The sequence below is a fragment of the Pan paniscus genome, chromosome 18 (assembly GCF_029289425.2).
Source record: "Pan paniscus chromosome 18, NHGRI_mPanPan1-v2.0_pri, whole genome shotgun sequence".
Classification (NCBI taxonomy): domain Eukaryota; kingdom Metazoa; phylum Chordata; class Mammalia; order Primates; family Hominidae; genus Pan; species Pan paniscus.
Window position 1 is genome coordinate 28660511 of NC_073267.2, and position 22118 is coordinate 28682628.

The 22118-nt window shown below is 42.1% G+C and overlaps 2 protein-coding genes across 6 annotated transcripts in view; one reads left to right on the forward strand and one right to left on the reverse strand.

Moving 5' to 3' along the window:
* The window catches only part of NSMCE1 (NSE1 homolog, SMC5-SMC6 complex component), a 43777-nt gene extending 37040 nt beyond the window's left edge, over window positions 1-6737 (reverse strand). For 2 of the 3 annotated variants that reach the window (XM_063597404.1, XM_063597403.1), the window contains exon 1: window positions 6556-6699. In XM_063597404.1, coding sequence (XP_063453474.1) covers window positions 6556-6655 — 100 coding nt within the window. In that variant the 5' untranslated portion in view covers window positions 6656-6699. Of the gene's footprint in view, window positions 1-6555 lie in introns of all 3 variants that reach the window. The other variant, XM_003807758.5, reaches the window with a different exon arrangement.
* Window positions 6721-22118, forward strand: part of IL4R (interleukin 4 receptor) — a 95076-nt gene continuing 79678 nt past the window's right edge. For 2 of the 3 annotated variants that reach the window (XM_034951120.3, XM_034951121.3), the window contains exon 1: window positions 6721-6994. In XM_034951120.3, the coding sequence (XP_034807011.3) occupies window positions 6869-6994 (126 nt within the window). In that variant the 5' untranslated portion in view covers window positions 6721-6868. Of the gene's footprint in view, window positions 6995-19460; window positions 19485-22118 lie in introns of those variants that run through there. The other variant, XM_063597402.1, reaches the window with a different exon arrangement.

Below are 22118 nucleotides of genomic sequence, written 5' to 3' on the forward strand. Positions count from 1 at the left end.
GCTTGAACCTGGGAGGCAGGGGTTGCAGTGAGCCAAGATCACGCCATTGCACTCCAGCCTGAGCAACAGAGTGAGACTTCATCTCAAAAAAAAAAAAAAAAAAAAATCACATGGAACCAAAACAGAGCCTGAATAGCCAAAGCAATCCTAAGCAAAAAGAACAAAGCTGGAGGCATCACGTCACCCGACTTCAAACTACACTACAGGGCTAAACAGCATGGTGCTGGTACAGAAACAGGCACATACACCAATGGAACAGAATAGAGAGCCCAAAATTAAGGCCATACACCTATGACCACCTGATGCTTGACAAAGATGACAAAAAGAAGCAATGGGAAAAAGACTCCCTATTCAATAAATGGTGCTAGTATAAGTGGCTAGCCATATGTGAAGACTGAGGCTGGACCCCTTCCTTACAGCACATACAGGAATCAACTCAAGATGGATTAAAGACTTAAATGTAAGACCTAAAACTATAAAATCCCTGGAAGACAACCTAGGCAATACCATCCTGGACATAGGAACGGGCAAAGATCTCACGACAAAGACACCAAAAGCAATCACAATGAAAGCAGAAATTGACAAATGAGATCTAATTAAACTTAAGAGCTTCTGCACAGCAAAAGAAACTATCAACAGAGTAAACAGACAACCTACAGAATGGGAGAAAATATTTGCAAACTATTTACGAGAGAAAATCAAACAACCCCATTAAAAACTGGGCAAAGGACATGAACCGACACTTTTCAAAAAGAAGACATACATGTGGTCAACAAGCATATGAAAAAAAGCTCAGTATCACTGATCGTTAGAGAAATGCAAATCAAAACCACAATGAGATACCATCTCACATCAGTCAGAATGGCTATTATCAAAATGTCAAAAAATAACAGATGCTGGCAAGGTTGCAGAGAAAAGGGAAACTTATATACTGTTGGTGGGAGTGTAAATTAGTTAAACCACTGTAGAAAGCAGTGTGGCAATTCCTCAAAGAGCTAAAAGCAGAACTACCATTTGACCCAGCAACCCCATTACTGGGTATATACCAGAGGAATAGAAATATTCTACCATAAAGACACATGCATGGGAATGTTCACTGCAGCCCCATTCACAGAAGCAAAGACATGGAATCAACCTAAATGCCCATCAATGACAGACTGGATAAAGAAAATGTGGTACCTATACACCGTGGAACACTATGCAGCCATAAAGAAGAATGAGATGATGTCTTTTGCAGGAACATGGATGAAACTGGAGACTATTATCCTCTGCAAGCTAACACAGGAATAGAAAACCAAATACCACATGTTCTCACTTATAAGTGGGAGTTAAATGATGCAAACTTATGAACACAAGGAAGGAAACAACAGACGCTGGGGTCTATTTGAGGGTGGAGGGTGGGAGGAGGAAGAACAGCAGAAAATATAACTATTGGGTACTGGACTTAATTCTTGGCTGATTAAAAAAGCTGTACAACAAACCCCTATGACATGAGTTTACCTATCTAATAAACCTTCCCGTGTACTGCCAAACCTAAGTTTTTTTAAAAAAGCATATGATCATCTTAATGATGCAGAATATACAATTGATAAAATTCAACATGTACCTACACCAAAAACAAATTTGGAATCGAAGAAAACATCTTTTATCTACTAAGTGACATCTACAAAAAACCTGCAGCAAACGTCATACTGAAAAATGAAATGTTGGCAGCAATCACTTTAAAAACCAAATTGACCCAATGCAATTGAATCAATGCAATTACAGTCAAAATCCCAAGAGGCTTTGTGTATATGTGTGTGTGTGATTTGACAAGATGATTCTAAAAATTTACATAGAAAACACAAAGGCAAAACAGCAAAGACATTCCTGGGAGAAAATAAAGGCAGAAGGACTTGTCCTACCAGCTATAAAGACTTCTCATATTTGCTGGGCGCGATGGCTCATGCCTGTAATCCCAGCACTTTGGGAGGCTGACGTGGGCAGATTGCTTGAGCCCAAGAGTTCAACACCAGCCTGGGCAATGTGGTGAAACCTTGTCTCTACTAAAAACAAAAATAAAAAAAAAAATCGCTGGGCATGATGGTATGCGCCTGTAGTCCCAGGTACTCATGATACTGAGGTGGGAGGACTGCTTCGGCTCGGGATGTCGAGGCTACAGTGAGTCCTGATTGCACCACTGCATTCCAGCCAGGATGACAGAGTAAGATCCTGTCTAAAAACAAACCAAAACAAAAAAAGCACTTCTTATAAAGCTAGAGTAATGAGTACAGTGTGGTAATGGTACAGAGATAGACAAATAAGACCAATCAATGGAACAGAACAGAGAACTCAGAAACGGAACGGTATACATATATGGATACTTGATGGCGGATGAAAGCAAACTTTCCAATAAAAGGTGCCAGGAAAACTTGTTATCCATATGTAAAAAAATGAATAAAATTTGATTCTTACCTCATACTATATACAAACATCATTTCTGAAGGGATAAGGTCATAATAAGGAAAAATGCTGTAAGACTCTTAGGCAATATACAGAATATATTTATCACCTAAGGGTAGGGAAGGATTTCTTTAAGAGATATAAAAAGTACAGGTCATAAAGGAATATACTAATAAATTTGACTTTTGTTAAAATTAAGGGCCTCTATTCACCAAAAATACCAGAAAGGTGGGGGTTAGGGGATACAAACTGGAGGGCATTTAAAACAAACATAAGCTACAAAATACAAAAGATTCATATTCAGACTATATAAGGAATTCCTACAAATCAGCATGGGAAACACAACTGTAAAAGAGAAATGGGCAACAGAAATTTTACAAAAAGAGGATGCATAAATGATGAATAAATACAGAAAAAAGATGCTCAATCTCAATGTTATCAGACAAATGATTATGAAAACCACAGTGAAGGAATGTCTTAGCCACCACCAGACAGGCAAAAATTTTAAAAGAATGGCTGAGGCTGAAACTTTCATCTGCTGCTGGAAGAGTATAAATTCTTTTCCTTTTTTTTTTTTTTTTTTTTTTTTTTTTTGAGACAGGGTCTCACTCTGTTGCCCAGGCTGGAATGAAGTGACACAGTCATAGCTCACTGCAGCCTTGACCTTGTGGGCTCAATCGATCCTCTGACCTCAGAACCCCCTAGCAGCTGTGACTACAGGCACACACCACTATGCCCAGCTAATTTCTGTATTTTTTGTAGAGATGGGGTCTCACCTGTTGCCCCAGCTGGTCTCATACTCCTGGACTCAAGCGATCCACCCACCTCAGCCTCCCAAAGTGCTGGGATTACAGGTGTGAGCCACCACTCCAGGCTGAGTATAAATTATTGTAACCATTTCAGATAACAGTTGATATTACTAGCAAATTTGCATATCCCCAGAAATCTACTATTAGGTATATACCTTACAGAAACTTCCACATTTGCCCTAGGAAATATGTTTTTACAGAAGCACCTTGTAATAACAAAAGTCTGGCAACAGTATAAATGCCTACCAACTGAAGAACTACATTAAAACAATATAATCATCCCATAGAATTCAAATCAGCAATGAAGATAAAGTAGAGCTCCTCACATCAACACGCATACTTCTCAGAAAGATAATGTTAAGTGCAACAAGCAAGTCACACAAAATATATTTTAGGATCCTATTACATAAAATCGAAAACTCAGCAAAAGCATACATTTATTCGTTAGAAATACACACATACATGGTAAAAACTACAAAGCAAAACAAGGCAACAAGTAACACAATATTCAGGGCGGTGGTTATCTTTGAGGAGGGAAGAAAGGATTCAGTGGAGGGTCTGGCAATCTGAAAATGTCTATTTCTTAACTTGGTGGCAGGTACATGAGTGTTCATTTTATTTTTGTTCTTCAAACTTACACTTCCACACAATTGTATAGGTATGTTACATACAATGTTTTTAAATGTGATGGGCTGGGCATGGTGATTCACACCTGTAATCTCAATACTTTGGGAGGTCAAGGTGGGAGGACTGCTTGAGGCCAGGAGTTTAAGCCAGCCTGGGCAACATAGCAAGATCCACTCTCAACAACAACAACAACAACAACAAAATAATGTGAATATGTTAAATAACAGCCAAAATAAATGTAAATGAGAATGAGAACAGGATAGGATTGAAAGCTATAATTTGGTGGAAAAAGGGTAGGAAAAGTAGGAGTGGAAGACAACCATAAGCTTGTTTATGCATATTATGTCCTTTGTCTCTATGAGAAGAGACTGTAGGGAGAATGGTGGGATTAGCCATAGACATGTATTACCTACTTAAATAATTTTATTTTATACAAAAATCAGCCAGGCGTGGTGGTGCACACCTGTAATCCCAGCTACTCAGAAGGCTAAGGCAGGAGAATCGCTTGAACCCAGGAGGTGGAGGTTGCAGTCAGCCAAGATCGCGCCACTGCACTCTAGCCTGGGCGACAGGGCGAGACTCTGTCACAAAAAGAAAAAAAAAATTACTTTTTTTTAAAATTAATTAAAACAGTTTATTGGCTTTAAATGTACATCAGTAAATTTTTAAATGCTAAAAAGTTATGATAAAAGAATACAGAACCAAAACATCAAAGAAAATAGAGGCTCAGCAGCATGATTTCAATATATTTTCCCGGATAAACAGATTTTTTTTCTAAGTATATGCCTTTTTATTCAAGAACAAAAACTCCCTAAATTCAATGTTTAGAATTGAATTTTTTTAACTAAGCCCAGAAAACTGGGGCTCATAAAATAAGGCATAATATGGGCAGCAAAAGAAAAAAGGAGAAAAAAATGAGAGAAAAATTGGTTTTAATCCCATGTATAACATAGGTTGGCTGGTTTTGTTTTTGTTTTAGCCAATTTAAGGCAGAATTATCTCTCTGCAACCTTGCAGATAAATCCTAGTGTTTTAGCTATAAGTTTCAAGAGTTCAGATATACAGATAAACCAATTTAAAAAACCTTTTCTAAGGCTTTTGAAGCATTATATAAATCTTTAAAATTCCTATCACCCACATTTTAAGAAATACATCTATACTTTTAAATTTATTATTAAATTAATTAAATGCATTAATTAAATCAATCTATTTAAATTTAATAATTTTAAAATAGAAATGTTTGTGGAATAAGTAAATCTCAGTCATACCATTCGTGCGGGTGCTAACACAATTCTAGTGCTTCACATGCCCGACCTCATTTAACCCAAACCAGAACAACCTTGTGAGCAAAGGGTCACTGACCCCATCTTACAGATGAGGAAACTGAGACTAAGAGGGCACAAGGTGACACACAAGAGTTGGTGGCAGAGATAGATAGACGTGACCATACAACAGCACAGTTCCTGTTTTCAAGGACACTCTCTATCCAGCGAGAGTGTGAAAAGTGTGTGAACAGAACAACTACAATCCAGGTCCCTCATCTGCAACCCTCAAATCTAAAAAGGTATGAATACTAGTGGATGATCGGATGCAGGGGAAAAAAAAAAGTCTGAATGCCAAAACTTAAACAAGTTGGAAAACTTGACCTGACTTAAGGTGAGGCTATTTATGGTTATTTATCCCAACAGTGTAAATATATGCTTTTTTTTTTTTTTTTCGAGACGGAGTTTCGCTCTTGTTGCCCAAGCTGGAGTGAAGTGGCACGATCTTGATTCACTGCAACCTCCGCCTCCCGGGTTCAAGCGATTCTCCTGCCTCAGCCTTCCGCCTCAGCCTCCCAAGTAGCTGGGATCACAGGCACGCACCACCACGCCCGGCTAATTTTTTGTATTTTTAGTAGAGACAGGGTTTCACCATGTTAGCCAGGCTGGTTTCGAACTCCGAACCTCAGGTGATCCGCCCCCCTCAGCTTCCCAAAGTGCTGGAATTACAGGCGTGAGCCACCGCGACCCGGTCAATGTAATATATGCGTATCTTCATATCTTTAGCTGTGGAAAGGGTCGTGTATTTGATTACAAGGCGCTGCTCCAGCCCCCTCTGAGGGTGAAACCTAACATAGAACATAGGGACTTTACCTTTCCAAACTCCGAGAACTCCTCGATTTTAAACGCATCTGGCCTCGGGGCTGTAACATAAGCGGCTGCGGACTTGTACAAAGTAAGAAACTCCGTACACAAAACAGAGGGGAGCACGGAGGGCGGCGGGACAAAGAGGGTGGTCGGCAAAGGCTGTATTTTCCATAGATGTAATCACAGTTTGAATCGAATTTTATATTTTGCTTTTTCACCTGTTACAATGAAAAGTATCTTTACCTGTTAAATCGTAATTACGATTAAAAATATTTTTCACTAAATGGTAAGATTTTTAGATGTCTGCGTGTGTGTTGCGGGAGGAGATCCCAGTCCGCTGCTTTCTGCGGCCCCTGTCTGGGCCTCAGTTTCCCCATCAAGAAGGGGGAAACCCCAAGACCCCAGTCCCCGAGTTCCACAGCCCACGGGACCGACCCCGGGGCCGGACCCCACTGCCTGTCTCGCCCACCCCACCTTCCGTCCTCCCCTCGCCTTCCTTGAAGTCCCTCTTCTTTCCCCTCTAACCCCTAGCTCCCCACGTTACCCACCAGGGAGCCCAAGCGCATCCCAGGCCGCGCTAGCGGATACGGTCGCAAGGCGGACTCTTCTTCCTTTGGGGCGGGGCGAACACGAACGCGGCGTTCCCATTGGTGGCCTCCGGCTTATTCTCCCGTCCGTTGAGTGACGCACTTCCGGTTCTCCGTTTGCGCCATTGCCCTGGTGGTTCCGCCTCCCAAATTACGCCCGCTCTCGATCCTTAATAATGGGAAGGGGCTTCCACTTGTCGCCCTCCGCCTCCTGCACCTCAGTGACTTCCCTGATCAAAGAGGAAGAATCGGTGTGCAGCCTGGGCTTCCCTCAATGGCCACGATTCCGCTGGCACAATGTAGTGCCCTGCCCTGGGCCTCAGTTTCCCCATCTGTGGAACTGAGTGTGGCCTCGACGTCAAAAATGTGGACTCTGGTCCGGTCGCGGTGGCTCACGCCTGTAAGTAATCCCAGCACTTTGGGAGACCAAGGCGGGCCGATCACTTGAGGTCAGGAGTTCGAGACCAGCTTGGCCAACATGGTGAAACCCCCGTCCCTACTAAAAATACAAAAATTAGCCGGGCGTGGTGGTGTGTGCCTGTAATCCCAGCTACTCGGGAGGCTGAGGCAGGAGAATCACTTGAACCCGAGAGGCAGAGGTTGCAGTGAGCCAGATCGTACCACAGCACTCGAGCCTGGGTGACAGAGCTCAAAAAAAAAGAAAAGAAAAATGTGGACTCTGTGGTCATAGAGCCTGATCTAGAATCCTGGCTCTGCCACTTACTAGTTGGCAGGCGCTTGGGCAAGTCACTGAGCCTCAGTTTCCTCTTCCATTAAATGAGGATATTAGTTCTTGGAAAACAGTGTTGGTGAGATTTACAAGAGATAATAACACCTATATCAGGTGCTTAGCATGGCCATTGAAAAGTGTCACATGGGAGTGCTGATTATATGTTAACTGTTATCTTACCTAGGGATTGTGAGAAAGCAAGTGAAATTACTCGTGGAAGTGAATGGACTGCTTTGAGTCTTCAAGGCATTAATTTTCCAAACGTTTGAATTCTATCCCTGGTCTGAGAGCTAGGGATGCAGCCTAGCAAGGGAAACAGGTAACTAATATAGAACAGCAGTACCTGCAAATATCTGTCTCTGTGAGGATAGATCAAATCCAGGCTTGGTCACTCACCACCCCTGTGATCTTGGACAACCTCTTAACCTCTCTGGGCCTCAGTTTCATCTGCTGAGTGGGAAAGCAGTGGTGTGTGGTGATTAAAAGCTTCAGCTTTGGAGCTGGATGGTCAACATGGAATCCTGGGCCTTAAACTCAGTGTCTCTGAGACATAGGACAAAGTACAGTCAGCTGTCCATGTTTACAGGTTCCCCATCTACGGATTGAAGCAACTGTGGGTGGATAATATTTGTGGGGGAAAACAGTAAAAAATAACAATACAACAATAAAAATAATACAGATTCTGAAAGCAATACAGCATAGCAATTACTTATATAGCATTTACATTGTATTAAGTATTATAAGTAATTTAAAGATGATTTTCAATATACTGGAGGATTTGTGTAAGTTAAATGCAAGTATTCTGGCATTTTGTAAGCACCCAATGGTTCTCCTTGCCTGCTTCCTAGACAGAACCAATTTATCAAGACAGGGGAATTGCAATAGAGAAAGTTTAATTCACACAGAGCTGGCTGAACAGGAGACCACAGTTTTATTATTACTCAAATCAGTCTCCCCGGAAATTCAGGGTTTTCGAGGATAATTTGGTGGCTGGGGGGCTGGGGATTAGAGAGTGTTGATAGGTTGGATCAGAGAGGAAAGGAGTCAAAGCTGTCCTCTTGCACTGAGTCAGATCCTGGGTTAGGACCATAGGATCAGATTAGCCAGATTACAGGGCTGGGTGGCGTCAGCTGGTGCATTAGAACACGGGTTCTGCAAAATATCTCAAGCACTGATTTTAGGTTTTAGAACAGTGATGTTACTCCCGGAAGCAATCTGGGGAGGGTCAGAATCGTGTAGCCTCCAGCTTGCGTGACCTCCTAAACCATAATTTCTAATCTTTTAGCTAATTTGTTAGTCTACAAAGGCAGACCCGTTCCTAGGCAAGGAGGGGATTTGTTTTGGGAAAGGGCTATTATTGCCTTTGTTTCAAAGTTAAACTATAAACTAAGTTCTTTCCAACATTAATTCCACCTATGTCCAGGAATGATCAAGGACAGCTTGGAAGTTAGAAGCAAGATGGAGTCAGGCCAGATCTCTTTCACTATCATAATTTTCTCAGTTATGCTTTTTACAAAGGTGGTTTTGATTTTACACAAGGGACTTGAGCATCGAGAATTTTGGTATCCATGGGGACTGAGGTACCAATCCCTCACAGATACTAAGGGATGACTGAGCTCAAGTTTTCAGCCTTAGTTTGCTCATCTATAAAGCAGGTTTAATAATAACACTTTGTTGATAATGTTATTCTGAAGATTAAAGGAAGAGTAAACGTAAACTACTTAGAAGAGTGTCTCTGGCACATTGTAAGCCCTCAATAAGTGTGAACTAACACCACTAATAAGTTCTTTATAAACTGCCTAATAGGTAGTCAAATAAGAGGGGAAATAAAGCCCTAAGGAGTAATATTTGTGTTTTGTTTGCCCTACATGGTTTTGTGAAATTTTCTATTCATTATCAATATTTAAAGTTGGGGTTTTCAATCTTTGACTGGGCATGGTGGCTCATTCCTGTAATTCCAACACTTTGGGAGGCCCAGCTGGGAGGATGGCTTGAGCTCAGAAGTTTGAGATCAGCCATGGCCAACATGGTGAGGCCCTCATCTCTATAAAAAAAAATATACGCGCGCGCGCACACACACACACACACATGCAAAAATTAGCCAGGCATGGTGGTGAACACCTGTGGTCCCAGCTACTCAAGAGGCTGAGGTGGGAGGACAGCTTGAGCCAAGGAGGAAGAGGTTGCAGTGAGCTGAGATTGCATCACTGCACTCCAGCCTGTGTGACAGAGCCAGACTCTGTCTCAAAAATAAATAAATAAACTTGGGACATTTCACATAAAACCCTACTGTAGCTGACTGCTCTGGAAAAGTGGGGAAGTCTGACGACAGTGGGCCAGCCTTCCCCCATGGCAGCACTTGTTCAGAACTTGGGAGAGACCGTCCCCTTTTGTGAAGCATGTGCTTCCCTGGTGTGTGGAGAGATAAAAGAATAGAAAACGCTGGGAACACCGGCATTTCAAGATCAAAGGGTCAAGAAAAAAAGGTAGAAAGAAAAGAAAGATTCAAGACTGAGGGGGTTGGTCTTTCACTTGAAGACCATAGAAGTGATGGAAGACCAGGAAGAAATGAGAGAAGGTTTGTATTTTAGAAAAAGAACTTGGGTATATCTGTTCTTTTCAAACATGCTTGGAACATTTACAGAAATTGATTACTGGGCCACAAAGGAAGCTTCAAGAAATTCTCAAGAATCTATAGGTGACATTCATGAACCACATGCTGTGAAAGTGGCATCAGAGGCACATAGGAAGACAGACTTTTGAGAAGGAGAGTGTGGTCAGAATCGTCAATGCTCTAGAGAGGTCGAGTAAGATGCGCCACCGATTTAGAATTTGATGGCCAACAAAGGCCATCTTAATAGAGAGGGGAGGAAGCCAGATCGAACTCCAAGAGTGAAGAGTGGAAGTTGAGGAAGTGGAGAGGGAATGCTGACTGCTCTTTTGGGAAGTATGGCTTCAGAAGGGAAGACTTGAAGCCTCAGGAGCAGAGATAATAATCCATAAAATAAAAACAGGCAGCCAGGTGCGGTAGCTCACGTCTGTAATCCCAGCACTTTGGCAGGCCGAGGCGGGTGGATCATGAGATCAGGAGTTCGAGACCAGCCTGGCCAATATGGTAACACCCTGTCTCTACTAAAAATACAAAAATTAGCTGGGCATGGTGGTGTGTGCCTGTAGGCCCAGCTACTTGGGAGGCTGAGGCAGAAGAATCACTTAAACCCAGGAGGCAGAGGTTGATGTGAGCTGAGATTGAGCCACTGTACTCCAGCCTGGGCGACAGAGTGAGATTCCATCTCAAAAAAAAAAAAAAAAGAATTTGAGACTAGCCTGGCCAACATAGTGAGACCCTATCTCTACTAAAAATACAAAAAATTAGCCGGGCATGGTGGCGCACACCTGTAGTCCCAGCTACTCTGGACACTGAGGCAGGAGAATGTCTTGAACCCAGGAAGTGGAGGTTGCAGTGAGCCGAGACTGTGCCACTGCACCCCAGCCTGGGCAACAGAGCAAGACTGTCTTAAAAAAAAAAAAAAACACACACACACACACAAAACAGACAAAAAGGGATGGGGTCAAAGGTGTATAGCGACAGGATTACTGTTAACCTAGAGAGGAGAAGAGACACTTCTGAAACAGCAGGAAAAGAGGTGAAAGTGGCTAAATAAAAGCTCACTCCTGATGTTTTCCGTTTTCTCCGTAAGGTAGCAAACAGTATCATTCTGTGGCTGAAGAGGGCCTGGCGTGGTGGCTCACACTTGTAATCCCAGCACTTTGGGAGGCTGAGGTGGGAGGATTGCTTGAGATCAGGAGTTCGAGACCAGCCTGGGCAACACAGCAAGACCTCGTCTCTACAAAAAAAAAATTAAAAATTAGCCAAGTGTGGTGGCATGTGTCTGTAGTCCCAGCTACTTGAGAGGCTGAGGTGGGAGGATGGCTTGAGCCTGGGAGGTAGAGCCCAGGAGGTTGAGGCTACAGTTGAGGTTAAGGTTGAGGGATGGTGCCACTGCACACCAGCCTATCCCAAAAAAAGGTAGGGAGGTGCTGAGGAGATGCTAAGGGATTTAAGGGGAATGGATCAAAAGGTTTGGAAGAGACGCTGACGATAATGCAGAGATGAGTTCCTAGCTGAGGTTGAAACCAGAAATGTGTAGAGATGACAGTTGGTTATCTGATCCCTCCCTCAACACCCCCATCCCCATCCTGGGGGCTTCAGAGCAGAAGCTCAGCCTGGATTCATACTGAAGTGGGCCTTAGCTGGGGTTAAGCAACTGATTCATAGAAGGCCAAGTGATGGGAGAATGCTACTGTCAAGTGATCCACTATGGATCCGGCAAAAATAAAAAGAAGGGAAAGTGCTGACAAATTAAAATGGAAGCAGTACAGCAATCAGAGGCCTCTATGAGGTGAATCTCGTTCAGCAGGAACAAGTAGTGAGTAAGGATCGAAGTTCACCATGCAGAGTGGTCCCCCATGGGGTGACAGTCCTGCCTCAGTATGACTCAGAGGACGGCTCATTCCCTAGTGGGCTCTGTGAGTATTTATTGGGCCTTTGAAGTGCCAGACTTTGGACTCTCTATTCCTGGACAGCTCTGATGGTTCAGACTTCTCAAAGCTGACCCTAAAATGCATGAGAGCTATGAGTACATAAATTTGTTGACCACAAGGCGAGGGCCAAGGCCTTGGCTAGAGAGGAAGCTTCGGGAAATAATATGCTGAGGGTGTTGGTCTTTCACCCGAAGACCACAGAAGCTTATGAAAAGTAAGTGATGAGATCAGGCTTGTATTTTAGAAAAAAAAACTTTGGTATATCTATTCTTTACAGAAATTGACTATGTACTGGGCCACAAAGGAAGCTTAAATGAATTCCAAAGAATCTATAGACCACATTCACAAACCGCAATGTGGTAAAATTAAACATCAACAACAAAAAGAGAGCCAAAAAGGTGTAGATACAATACACCTTAAATTAGTAACTGCAGCTGCTTCTGAGGAAGGGGCCAGGAAGTCAGAATGAACTTTTTTTTTTTAACCACGTACATCTATTACTTATGAATTTTTAAAAATTAAAAATTGGGCAGACGCACTGGCTCATGCCTGTAACCCCTGCACTTTGGGAGGCCAAGGCAGGTGGATCACCTGAGGTCAGGAGTTTGAGACCAGCCTGGACAACATGATGAAACCGCATCTCTACTGAAAATACAAAAAAATCAGCCAGGCATGGTGGTGGGCGCCTGTAATCCCAGCTACTCAGGAGGTTGAGGCAGGAGAATTGCTTGAACCCAGGAGGCAGAGGTTGCAGTGAGCCAAGATCGTGCCATTGTACTCCAGCCTGGGCAACAAGAGCAAAGCTCTGTTTCAAAAAAATAAAAATTAAAATAAAAATTAAAAAATATAAGCATATATTCGAGTTTTATTTCTTAAGTGAGGGGTTGAGTACAGGACCATGTACACAGGTATTATATTTTTTATATGTTGAAAGATTTTATCGTACATTTTTAAAAGAAAAAGAACACATGTTTAGAAACTGAAAACATTCAGATTAAAAAGAAAACCAATATGGAAATTATAAAATATTTGGAAATAAATGACAATGAAAACCTGACATCATAAAACATGTGGGATCCAACTAAATAATTAGCTGGGCACGGGGTTCACGCCTGTAATCCCAGCACTTTGGGAGCCTGAGGTGGGCAGATCACCTGAGATCAGGAGTTCGAGACCAGCCTGGCCAACATGACAAAACCCCGTCCCTACTAAAAATTCAAAAATTAGCCGGGCATGGTGGTGGATGCATGTAATCCCAGGTAATCAGGAGGCTGAGGCAGGAGAACCGCTTGAACCCTGGAGGCGGAGGCTGCAGTGACCTGAGATCAGGCCACTGCGCTCCAGCCTGGGTGACAGAGCAAGACTCCATCTCAAAATAAAAATAATAATAATAATAATAATAATTAGAGGGGGACTTATAGCTTTATACTTCTTACAAAATAAGAAAAAATGTAAAGGAGTTAATTGTTAAAAGTTAGAAAAATAACAACTACAGAAACCCAGAGAAAGCAGAAGGAAGGAAATAAGAATGAAAAAGCAGAAATGAGTAAAACAAAGAACAAAAGAAAATGAAGTTGATTATAGAAGCCAAAAGCTGGTGTTCTCTTAATGACTAATAAAATAGAAAAACTTCATGTAAGATTGATCAAGAAAATCATACAAACAATACGATAAATGGCAAACTGAACATACCAGCTAGAGTAAAAATTTTAGAAAGCACAAAAGTATACCACAAACTTTATGCCAATACATTTGAAAAATTAGAAAAAAGGTAATTTTAACAAAAATAAAAATTACAAAACTTGACCCAAGAAGAAAAGTGTTAGGTTGGTGCAAAAGTAATTGAGATTTTTGCCATTAAAAGTAATAATCACTAATGAAATCGAACTAGAAGTATAGGATATGCTTCACCTCCTAAGATGTCCAGAACAAGTAAGTTTTACTGGAGTGATCAGCACACACAAAAAGACTATATTATGCAAAATTCACTGGAATATGAACAAGATAGAGAAAGCTATTCAACACATTCTGAGACTAGTTTAATTTTGACACCAAAAAGAGAACAGCAAAATTAAAGAAAATGTCAGGCTCATCTATATTACAAATATGTATTCAAAAAAATTCAGTCTACCAGTGTATCAAAAGAATATCTCTTCCAAAAGAGAAAATTCACATGGCTAAAAAATATGTGGGGACCAGGTGCAATAGCTCATGCCTGTAATCCCAGGACTTTGGGAGGCTGAGGCGGGTGGATCACTTGAGGTCAGGAGTTCGAGACAAGCCTGGCCAACATGGTGAAACCCCATCTCTCCTAAAAATACAAAAATTAGCTGGGCATGGTGGCAGGCACCTGTAGTCCCAGCTACTTGGGAGGCTGAGGTGGGAGAATCACTTGAACCTGGGAGGCAGAGGTTGCATTGAGCTGAGATCACACCACTGCACTCCAGCCTGGGTGATGGAGCTAGACTCCATATTTAAAAAAATATATATATATATAAAATATATATTTATAAAATATACATTTAAATATAAATATAAAATATACATTTAAATATAAATATATATGGAAAGATGTTTAACCTCACTATTAGTTGGAAATAAAACAAGAAAAGGAAACCAACTTTTTCCCTATAAGAATGACAAAATGTGGTCAAGGGTAAAGAGAGACCAGTATTCTTGTACGTATATGGTGGGGTTATAAATGTTGTATATAGCCCCTCTGGAGAGCTATTTGGTGTTATTGAAATTGAAAAAGCTTATCTAGCAATTCCACTTCTAGGAATTTAACTGAAGAAAATCTCCCATGTGTGCTTGAGATTTGCTGCAACAATCTGGTGGGAAAAAATGAAACGTCCTAAAGAGCCATTAATAAGGAAATCAAAAAGCAAGATAGTCATGTACCACGGACGGTCATGTAACATGAAAAGGAATGAATTAACTCACAAGTGTCTACATGAATGAATCCTGAAAGCATAGATAGAGTGGGGGAAAAGCAAGATATAAAGATGATACAGCAAGATTACCATTTATGCAAATTTGGAGCAATGCAAAATGGCAATATTATAATTTGCCAGTAGATAAGCATATGCATATAAAACTATTTTCTATTTAAGGATTGAAAAGATTGTTATAAAGCTCAAGCTAGAGGGCCTCTAGGAAGGGGAAAGGAAGATTGGGATGGGAGAAGAGAATAAAGATCTTGAGGTTTATCTGGAATATTCTAATTTTATTTCTATTGATTCATTTATTTTGAGCTGGAGTCTTGTTCTGTCACCCATGCTGGAGTGCAGTGACGCGATCTTGGCTCACTGCAACCTCTGCCTCCTAGGTTCAAGCGATTCTCCTGCCTCAGCCTCCCAAGTAGCTGGGACTACAGGTGCACGCCACCACACCCAGCTAATTTTTGTATTTTTAGTGGAGACGGGGTTTCCGCATGTTGGCCAGGCTGGTCTTGAACTCCTGACGTCAAGTAATCCGCCCACCTCAGCCTCCGAAAGTGGGATTATAGGCGTGAGCCTCCGCTCCCAGCCTGGAGTATTCTAATTGTGAACTAAAATAATAAAACTATGTATTCATATAGCAATGAATTTAAGGATTGAAAAGATCTGAAAATTTAATTTTTCAAATATTGGCTTTAAAAAGGGGTTAAAGTCAAATATGCCAAAATGTTAACAGTGGTTAATGTTTGATGGTGGAAAAATGGACAACTGTCATTTTTTTCACTTTTACTTTTCTGTATTTAAAAACAAATTTCTGATAAGAAGAGTGAAAATATGAAAAAAGAATTAAAAGTGTATTTTTGAAAAGTACATAGCAATGAATGGAGAAGAGAATGGAGACTAGAGACCAGGTTTTGCACAGCCCAAGTCAAGCCCTTTTCAGAGTCGTTTTCATCAGCATTTGTATACTACATCATTTTTGTTTCTTTTTTTATAAAGCTCAGCAGTGTGATAAATACATAATTTTTGGATTCATGAAATTTTAAGTTCAAGCCGGGTGCAGTGGCTCATGCCTGTAATCCCAGCACTTTGGGAGGCCAAGGCAATTGGATCACGTGAGGTCAGGAGTTTGAGAACAGCCTGGGCGAAACCCCATCTCTACTAAAAATACAAAAATACACACACAAAAAAAATTAGCCAGGCATGGTGGCACATGCCTATAATCCCAGCTACTCAGGAGGCTGAGGCAGGAGAATCGCTTGAACCCAGGAGGCGGAGGTTGCAGTGAGCCGAGATGGCGCCACTGCACTCCAGCCTGGGCAACAGAGTGAGATTCTGCCTCAAAAGAAAGAGAGAGAGAGAGAGAGAGGAAGGGAGAGAGGGAGGGAAAAGAAAAGAAAAGAAATTTTAGGTTCGATCTAGCAGAGGTGATGCGCACAAGTTGGTAGGGAAAAAAAGGAAAAGGATCGCCCTCTACTCATCACTCTTCTTAAAAGGAATGGTGACAGCTCCCAAAGGTCAACTTTAAAAACTGTCAATAGGCCGGCCGGGCACGGTGGCTCATGCCTGTAATCCCAGCACTTTGGGAGGCTGAGGCGGGCAGATCATGAGGTCAGGCGATCGAGACCATCCTGGCTAACACAGTGAAACCTCATCTCTACTAAAAATACGAAATATTAGCCGGGCGTGGTGGAACACGCCTATCGTCCCAGCTATTCAGGAGACTGAGGCAGGAGAATCCCTTGAACCCAGGAGGCGGAGGTTGCGGTGAGCTGAGATCGCACCACTGCATTCCAGCCTGGGAGACAGAGCAAAACTCCATCTCAAAAAAATAAAAATAAAAATAAAACCAATTACTAAATTTAAAGGCAGCAGAAAGCTCAGACGCTAAAATGAGAAATACGCACATTGCCAGAGGCAGTGTAGACGGTTCAGTCTCTCCACAGGGCAATTTTGCTGTACTCATTAAGAACCCAGACATGTCTGTGTTCTGTGACCCAGCAATTCCACTTCTGGGAATCTATCTGGGGAAACAATCAAAGATGCTCACAAAATTAATATACAAGGAAGTGCATGAGAGACTTAATTATATTAGGGGAAGAAGGAAACAACTTAAATGTCTCCCAATATTATAAAAGAGAATAGTTGGAGTGGGTAACAATTCTATGGAATCTCATGTACCCTAAAAATCATGTTTTCAAAGAATACTTGATGTCGGAAAAAAAATTCAGGGTATTTTAAGAGAGAAAACTAAACACACACCAGAATATTAACAGTGCATATAAACTTTTTATTATTTTCTTATATTTTCCAACTTTTCTCCAAGAGTATGTCTTATTTTATAATCAGATACTATTTTTCAGAATAACTGAGTCTGTGTGATCATAAAGATTTTAGATATAAGGAAATGGAGAATATACATAATGGTCTACATAGATATGATTGGGATATAGTTATAGCCATAATTACCCAGCATCATCTGAGAATTGTTATATATAAGATTTTTAAATTATTATTATTATTTTTGATACAGGGTCTTGCTCTGTCACCCAGGCTGGAGCACAGTGGCATGATCACAGCTCAGTGCAGCCTCAACCTCTCAGACTCAAACAATCTTCCTGCCTCATCCTCCCAAGTAGCTGGGACCACAGGCATAAGCCGCCATGGCTGGCTTTTTTTTTTTTTTTTAATTTTTAGTAGAGGTGGGATTTTGCTATGTTACCCAGGCTGGTCTCAAACTCCTGGGCTCAAGCGATCCTTCTGCCTTGGCCTCCCAAAGTGCTGGGATTACAGGTGTGAGCCACTGCACCTGGCCCAGAATTGTTTCACATAACTAGAATATTCCTTCAAGCACCAACATTTTTTAAAGATTTTTTTCTATCTTTCTATATTAATTATTCGAAAATATATCTCTCTGCCATCTGAAGCACACGATGACCTTTCTTGATGAGTACAAGGTATCTTTGAGGGCCGGGCACGGTGGCTTACGCCTGTAATCCCAGCACTTTGGGAGGCGGATCATTTGCGGTCAGGGGTTCGAGACCAGCCTGGCCAACATGGGGAAAGCCCATCTCTACTAAAAATACAACAACTGTTCTTTTGGCTTAGGATTGACTTGGCGATGCGGGCTCTTTTTTGGTTCCATATGAACTTTAAAGTAGTTTTTTCCAATTCTATGAAGAAAGTCATTGGTAGCTTGATGGGGATGGCATTGAATCTATGAATTACCTTGGGCAGTATGGCCATTTTCACGATATTGATTCTTCTTACCCATGAGCATGGAATGTTCTTCCATTTGTTTGTATCCTCTTTTATTTCATTGAGCAGTGGTTTGTAGTTCTCCTTGAAGAGGTCCTTCACGTCCCTTGTAAGTTGGATTCCTAAGTATTTTATTCTCTTTGAAGCAATTGTGAATTGCAGCTCTATTCACAATAGCAAAGACTTGGAACCAACCCAAATGTCCAACAATGATAGACTGGATTAAGAAAATGTGGCACATATACACCATGGAATACTATGCAGCCATAAAAGATGATGAGTTCATGTCCTTTGTAGGGACATGGATGAAATTGGAAATCATCATTCTCAGTAAACTATCACAAGAACAAAAAACCAAACACCGCATATTCTCACTCATAGGTGGGAATTGAACAATGAGAACACATGGACACAGGAAGGGGAACATCACACTCTGGGGACTGTTGTGGGGTGGGGGGAGGGGGGAGGGATAGCATTAGGAGATATACCTAATGCTAAATGACGAGTTGATGGGTGCAGCACACCAGCATGGCACATGTATGCAGATGTAACTAACCTGCACATTGTGCACATGTACCCTAAAACTTAAAGTATAATAATAATAAAATTAAATTTAAAAAAATACGAAAACTGGCTGGGCGTGGTGGCGCATGCCTGTAGTCCCAGCTACTGGGGAGGCTGAGGCAGGAGAATTACTTGAACCCGGGAGGCAGAGGTTGCAGTAAGCCGAGATCGCACCACTGCACTCCAGCCTGGGCAACAGAGTGGGACTCTGTCTCAAAGATATCTTGAGGACAGTGACTACTCTAGGGCTTTTTGCCTTTGCAAGAAATGCCCCAAGACGGTGGTGAATTTTTCATTCTAGGGTCAGCTTTTCGTATTATTTCCATCTCTTCCCCTCTGTCGGGCTACCAGAAGTCCTAAGCGCTTATAATTTCCTTCTTCTAACGTCCTCTAACCTGAGCAAACACATAGCCAGTCTTGTTAGAAAAAGTGGCCAAAAATTAAAACTAAATCTCGGTAAAGCACAGAAGTTTTAGTGTGTAGAACTCGTTACGCTTGTTCTCGCTTTTCAGACCTCTGTTTCCCCTGCGTCTGTGTTCTTGACTCTTTTTCTAAAAAGATAGTGAAGCTACCAGAGAAGTGATTTCCAGATAAGATACAAGGTAACAGTGATTTCCTAACCGACTTTTAAAGAGAACTGATCAAAGGCTGAATTCAGGGCAAGCTCATCAAAACCCCAACCCAAGCTTCTGAAGAGTTCTTGAATTGTGTTGGCCGTTCTGATCCCATTAGTTTTCTGCACTTGCTCTTCCAGCAGCCTCAGCACCCCCTGGGAGCTCGAGACATCTAAGGAGTTGACTGAGGCCCCTCCCTGACATACTGAAGCGGAATCTGCATTTTAGCAAGATCTGCAGGTGAATTCTGAGCGTGTGAATGTTTGAGAAGCCCTGATCTGTAACACATTTAGATTCTTGCACATACCCCACACCGCATGCTCTTAAAGATTATTCCAACAGTAACATTTATCTTTCTCTCTCTCCCTCTCTCTTTCTCTCACTGGGAGCAGGTTGTAAGTCATTTCCACTTTGCATGTGTTTCATTTTCTTTTTTTTTTGAGACAGGGTCTTGCTGTGCCATCCAAGCTGGTATACACTGCTGAATACTTGTAAGGCCCTTGATACTGTTTGATAGGATGAATGCAAAAATTGAATTTAAAAAATGAATTTTTTGGCCGGGCGCGGTGGCTCACGCCTGTAATCCCAGCACTTTGGGAGGCCGAGACGGGTGGATCACCTGAGGTCAGGAGTTTGAGACCAGCCTGACCAACATGGAGAAACCCCATCTCTACTAAAAATACAAAAATTAGCTGGGCATGGTAGCAGGCGCCTGTAATCCCAGCTACTCGGGAGGCTGAGACAGGAGAATTGCTTGAACCCAGGAGGCAGAGGTTACAGTGAGCCAAGATCACGCCACTGTACTCCAACCTGGGTGACCGGGAGAGACTCCATCCCAGAAAAAAAAAAAAAGAATTTTTTAAAGAGATAGGGTCTCACTCTGTCATCCATGCTGGAGTACAGTGGTGTGCTCTTAGGTCACGGCAGCCTCAAACTCCTGGGCACAAGTGATCGTCCTGCCTCAGCCTCCCAAGTATCTGGGAGTACAGGTGCACACCACCACACCCAGCTAATTTTTTATTTCTTGTAGAGATTGGATCTCACTTTGTTGCCTAGGCAGGTCTCAAACTCCTGGCCTCAAGTGATCCTCCCTCCTTGGCCTCCCAAAGTGCTGGGATTACAGGTGTGAGCACCCAACTGTTGTGTTTCTTTTTAAATGGACAAAAATGGAGAATTTCCTCCTCTCTATGGTTCTTCTTTATTAGTCTACCAGCTCCTTTGAGTCCCCCTTTTTATGATTTGGAAATTATTTATTCCTTTGGGAGCAATAAACAAATAGTTCCAAATTGCTGCTGCTTCTTTTGTCTTCAATAAGATGTAGACACCAGGATTAGGGATGGAGTGTGGTTGGAGGATGAAAAAGTAAAATCCCTACATAGAGTGTCTGTTGCAAATAAAGAGCTTGGTGAATATTGTTGCTGTTCTGATGTTTCCACAGTGTTTTACTCTTTGTCATTTAATAAGGCTTTTTAAAGTTATGACTACAATTTGATTGAAACATATAGATATTATTATATATATGCCACTGTCATCATAAAAGTAGAGATGCAATCATATTTTTAAATCTCTTTTAATTAAAACTCACTTGAGACCAGGCATGGTGGCTCATGCCTGTAATCCCAGCACTTTGGGAGGCCGAGGTGGGCAGATAACCTGAGGTCAGGAGTTCAAGACCAGCCTGGCCAACACGGCAAAACTCCATCTCTGCTAAAAATACAAAAATTAGCCGATCGTGGTGTCACATGCCTGTAATCCCAGCTACTCGGGAGGCTGAGGCAAGAGAATCGCTTGAACCCAGGAGGCAGAGGTTGCAGTGAGCCAAGATTGTGCCACAGCACTCCAGCCTGGGCTACAGAGCGAGACTCCGTCTCAAAAAAAAAAAAAAAAAAGAAAAAAAGAAACCTCACTTGAAAATGGATTAGAAAACCACAGTTGAAAAGAGAGTAACTGGTTGACTCACCACGTTTTTCATTTTCAGCCAGGCGTAGTGGCTCATGTCTTTAATCACTGTACTTTGGGAGGCTGGGGTGGGAGGCTCACTTGAGGCTAGGAGTTTGAGACCAGCCTGGGCAACACAGCAAGACCCCGTCTCTACAGAAAATTTAAAAATTAGCTAGGTCTGGTGGTGGTACACACTGATGAATACTTATAAGGCTCTTGATACTATTTGATAGGATGAATGCAAACATTGAATTTAAAAAATGAATTCAATTCCTGTAGTCCCACCTACTGGGAGGCTAAGGTGGGAGGATCGCTTGAGTCTAGAAGTTCAAGGCTGAAGTGAGCTATGATCACACCACTGCACTCCAGCCTGGATGACAAAGAGAGACCTTGTCTCTAAAAACAAAACAAAAATTTCATTTTCATTCAGTTTTTACATTCATCTTAACAAATCTTATCAAGAAAGTGCTCAGCAGTGTGGTAAGATGCAAAGATGAATCTCCGTAGGCCTTAGGTCAGGTTGCTCTCAGCTGGCAAGAAAAAATAAGATAAATGCACATTAGTAAGTGTAATCAACAAAGGAATTGCTGGCCAGGTGGAATGGCTCACCCATGTAATCCCAGCACTTTGAGAGACTGAGGCAGGAGGATCGCTTGAGCCCTAGGAGTTTGAGATCAGCCTGGGCAACATGGTGAAACCCCGTGTCTACTAAAAATACCAAAATTAGCAACGTGTGGTGGCACACGCCTGTGGTTCCAGCTACTGGGGAGGCTGAGGTGGGAGGATTGCTTGAGCCCATCTGCAGAGTTCAAGGCTGCAGAGCTCACAGGCCTGTGGTCCCAGCTACTGGGGAGGCTGAGGTGGGAGGATTGCTTGAGCCCATCTGCAAAGTTCAAGGCTGCAGAGCTCACAGGCCTGTGGTCCCAGCTACTG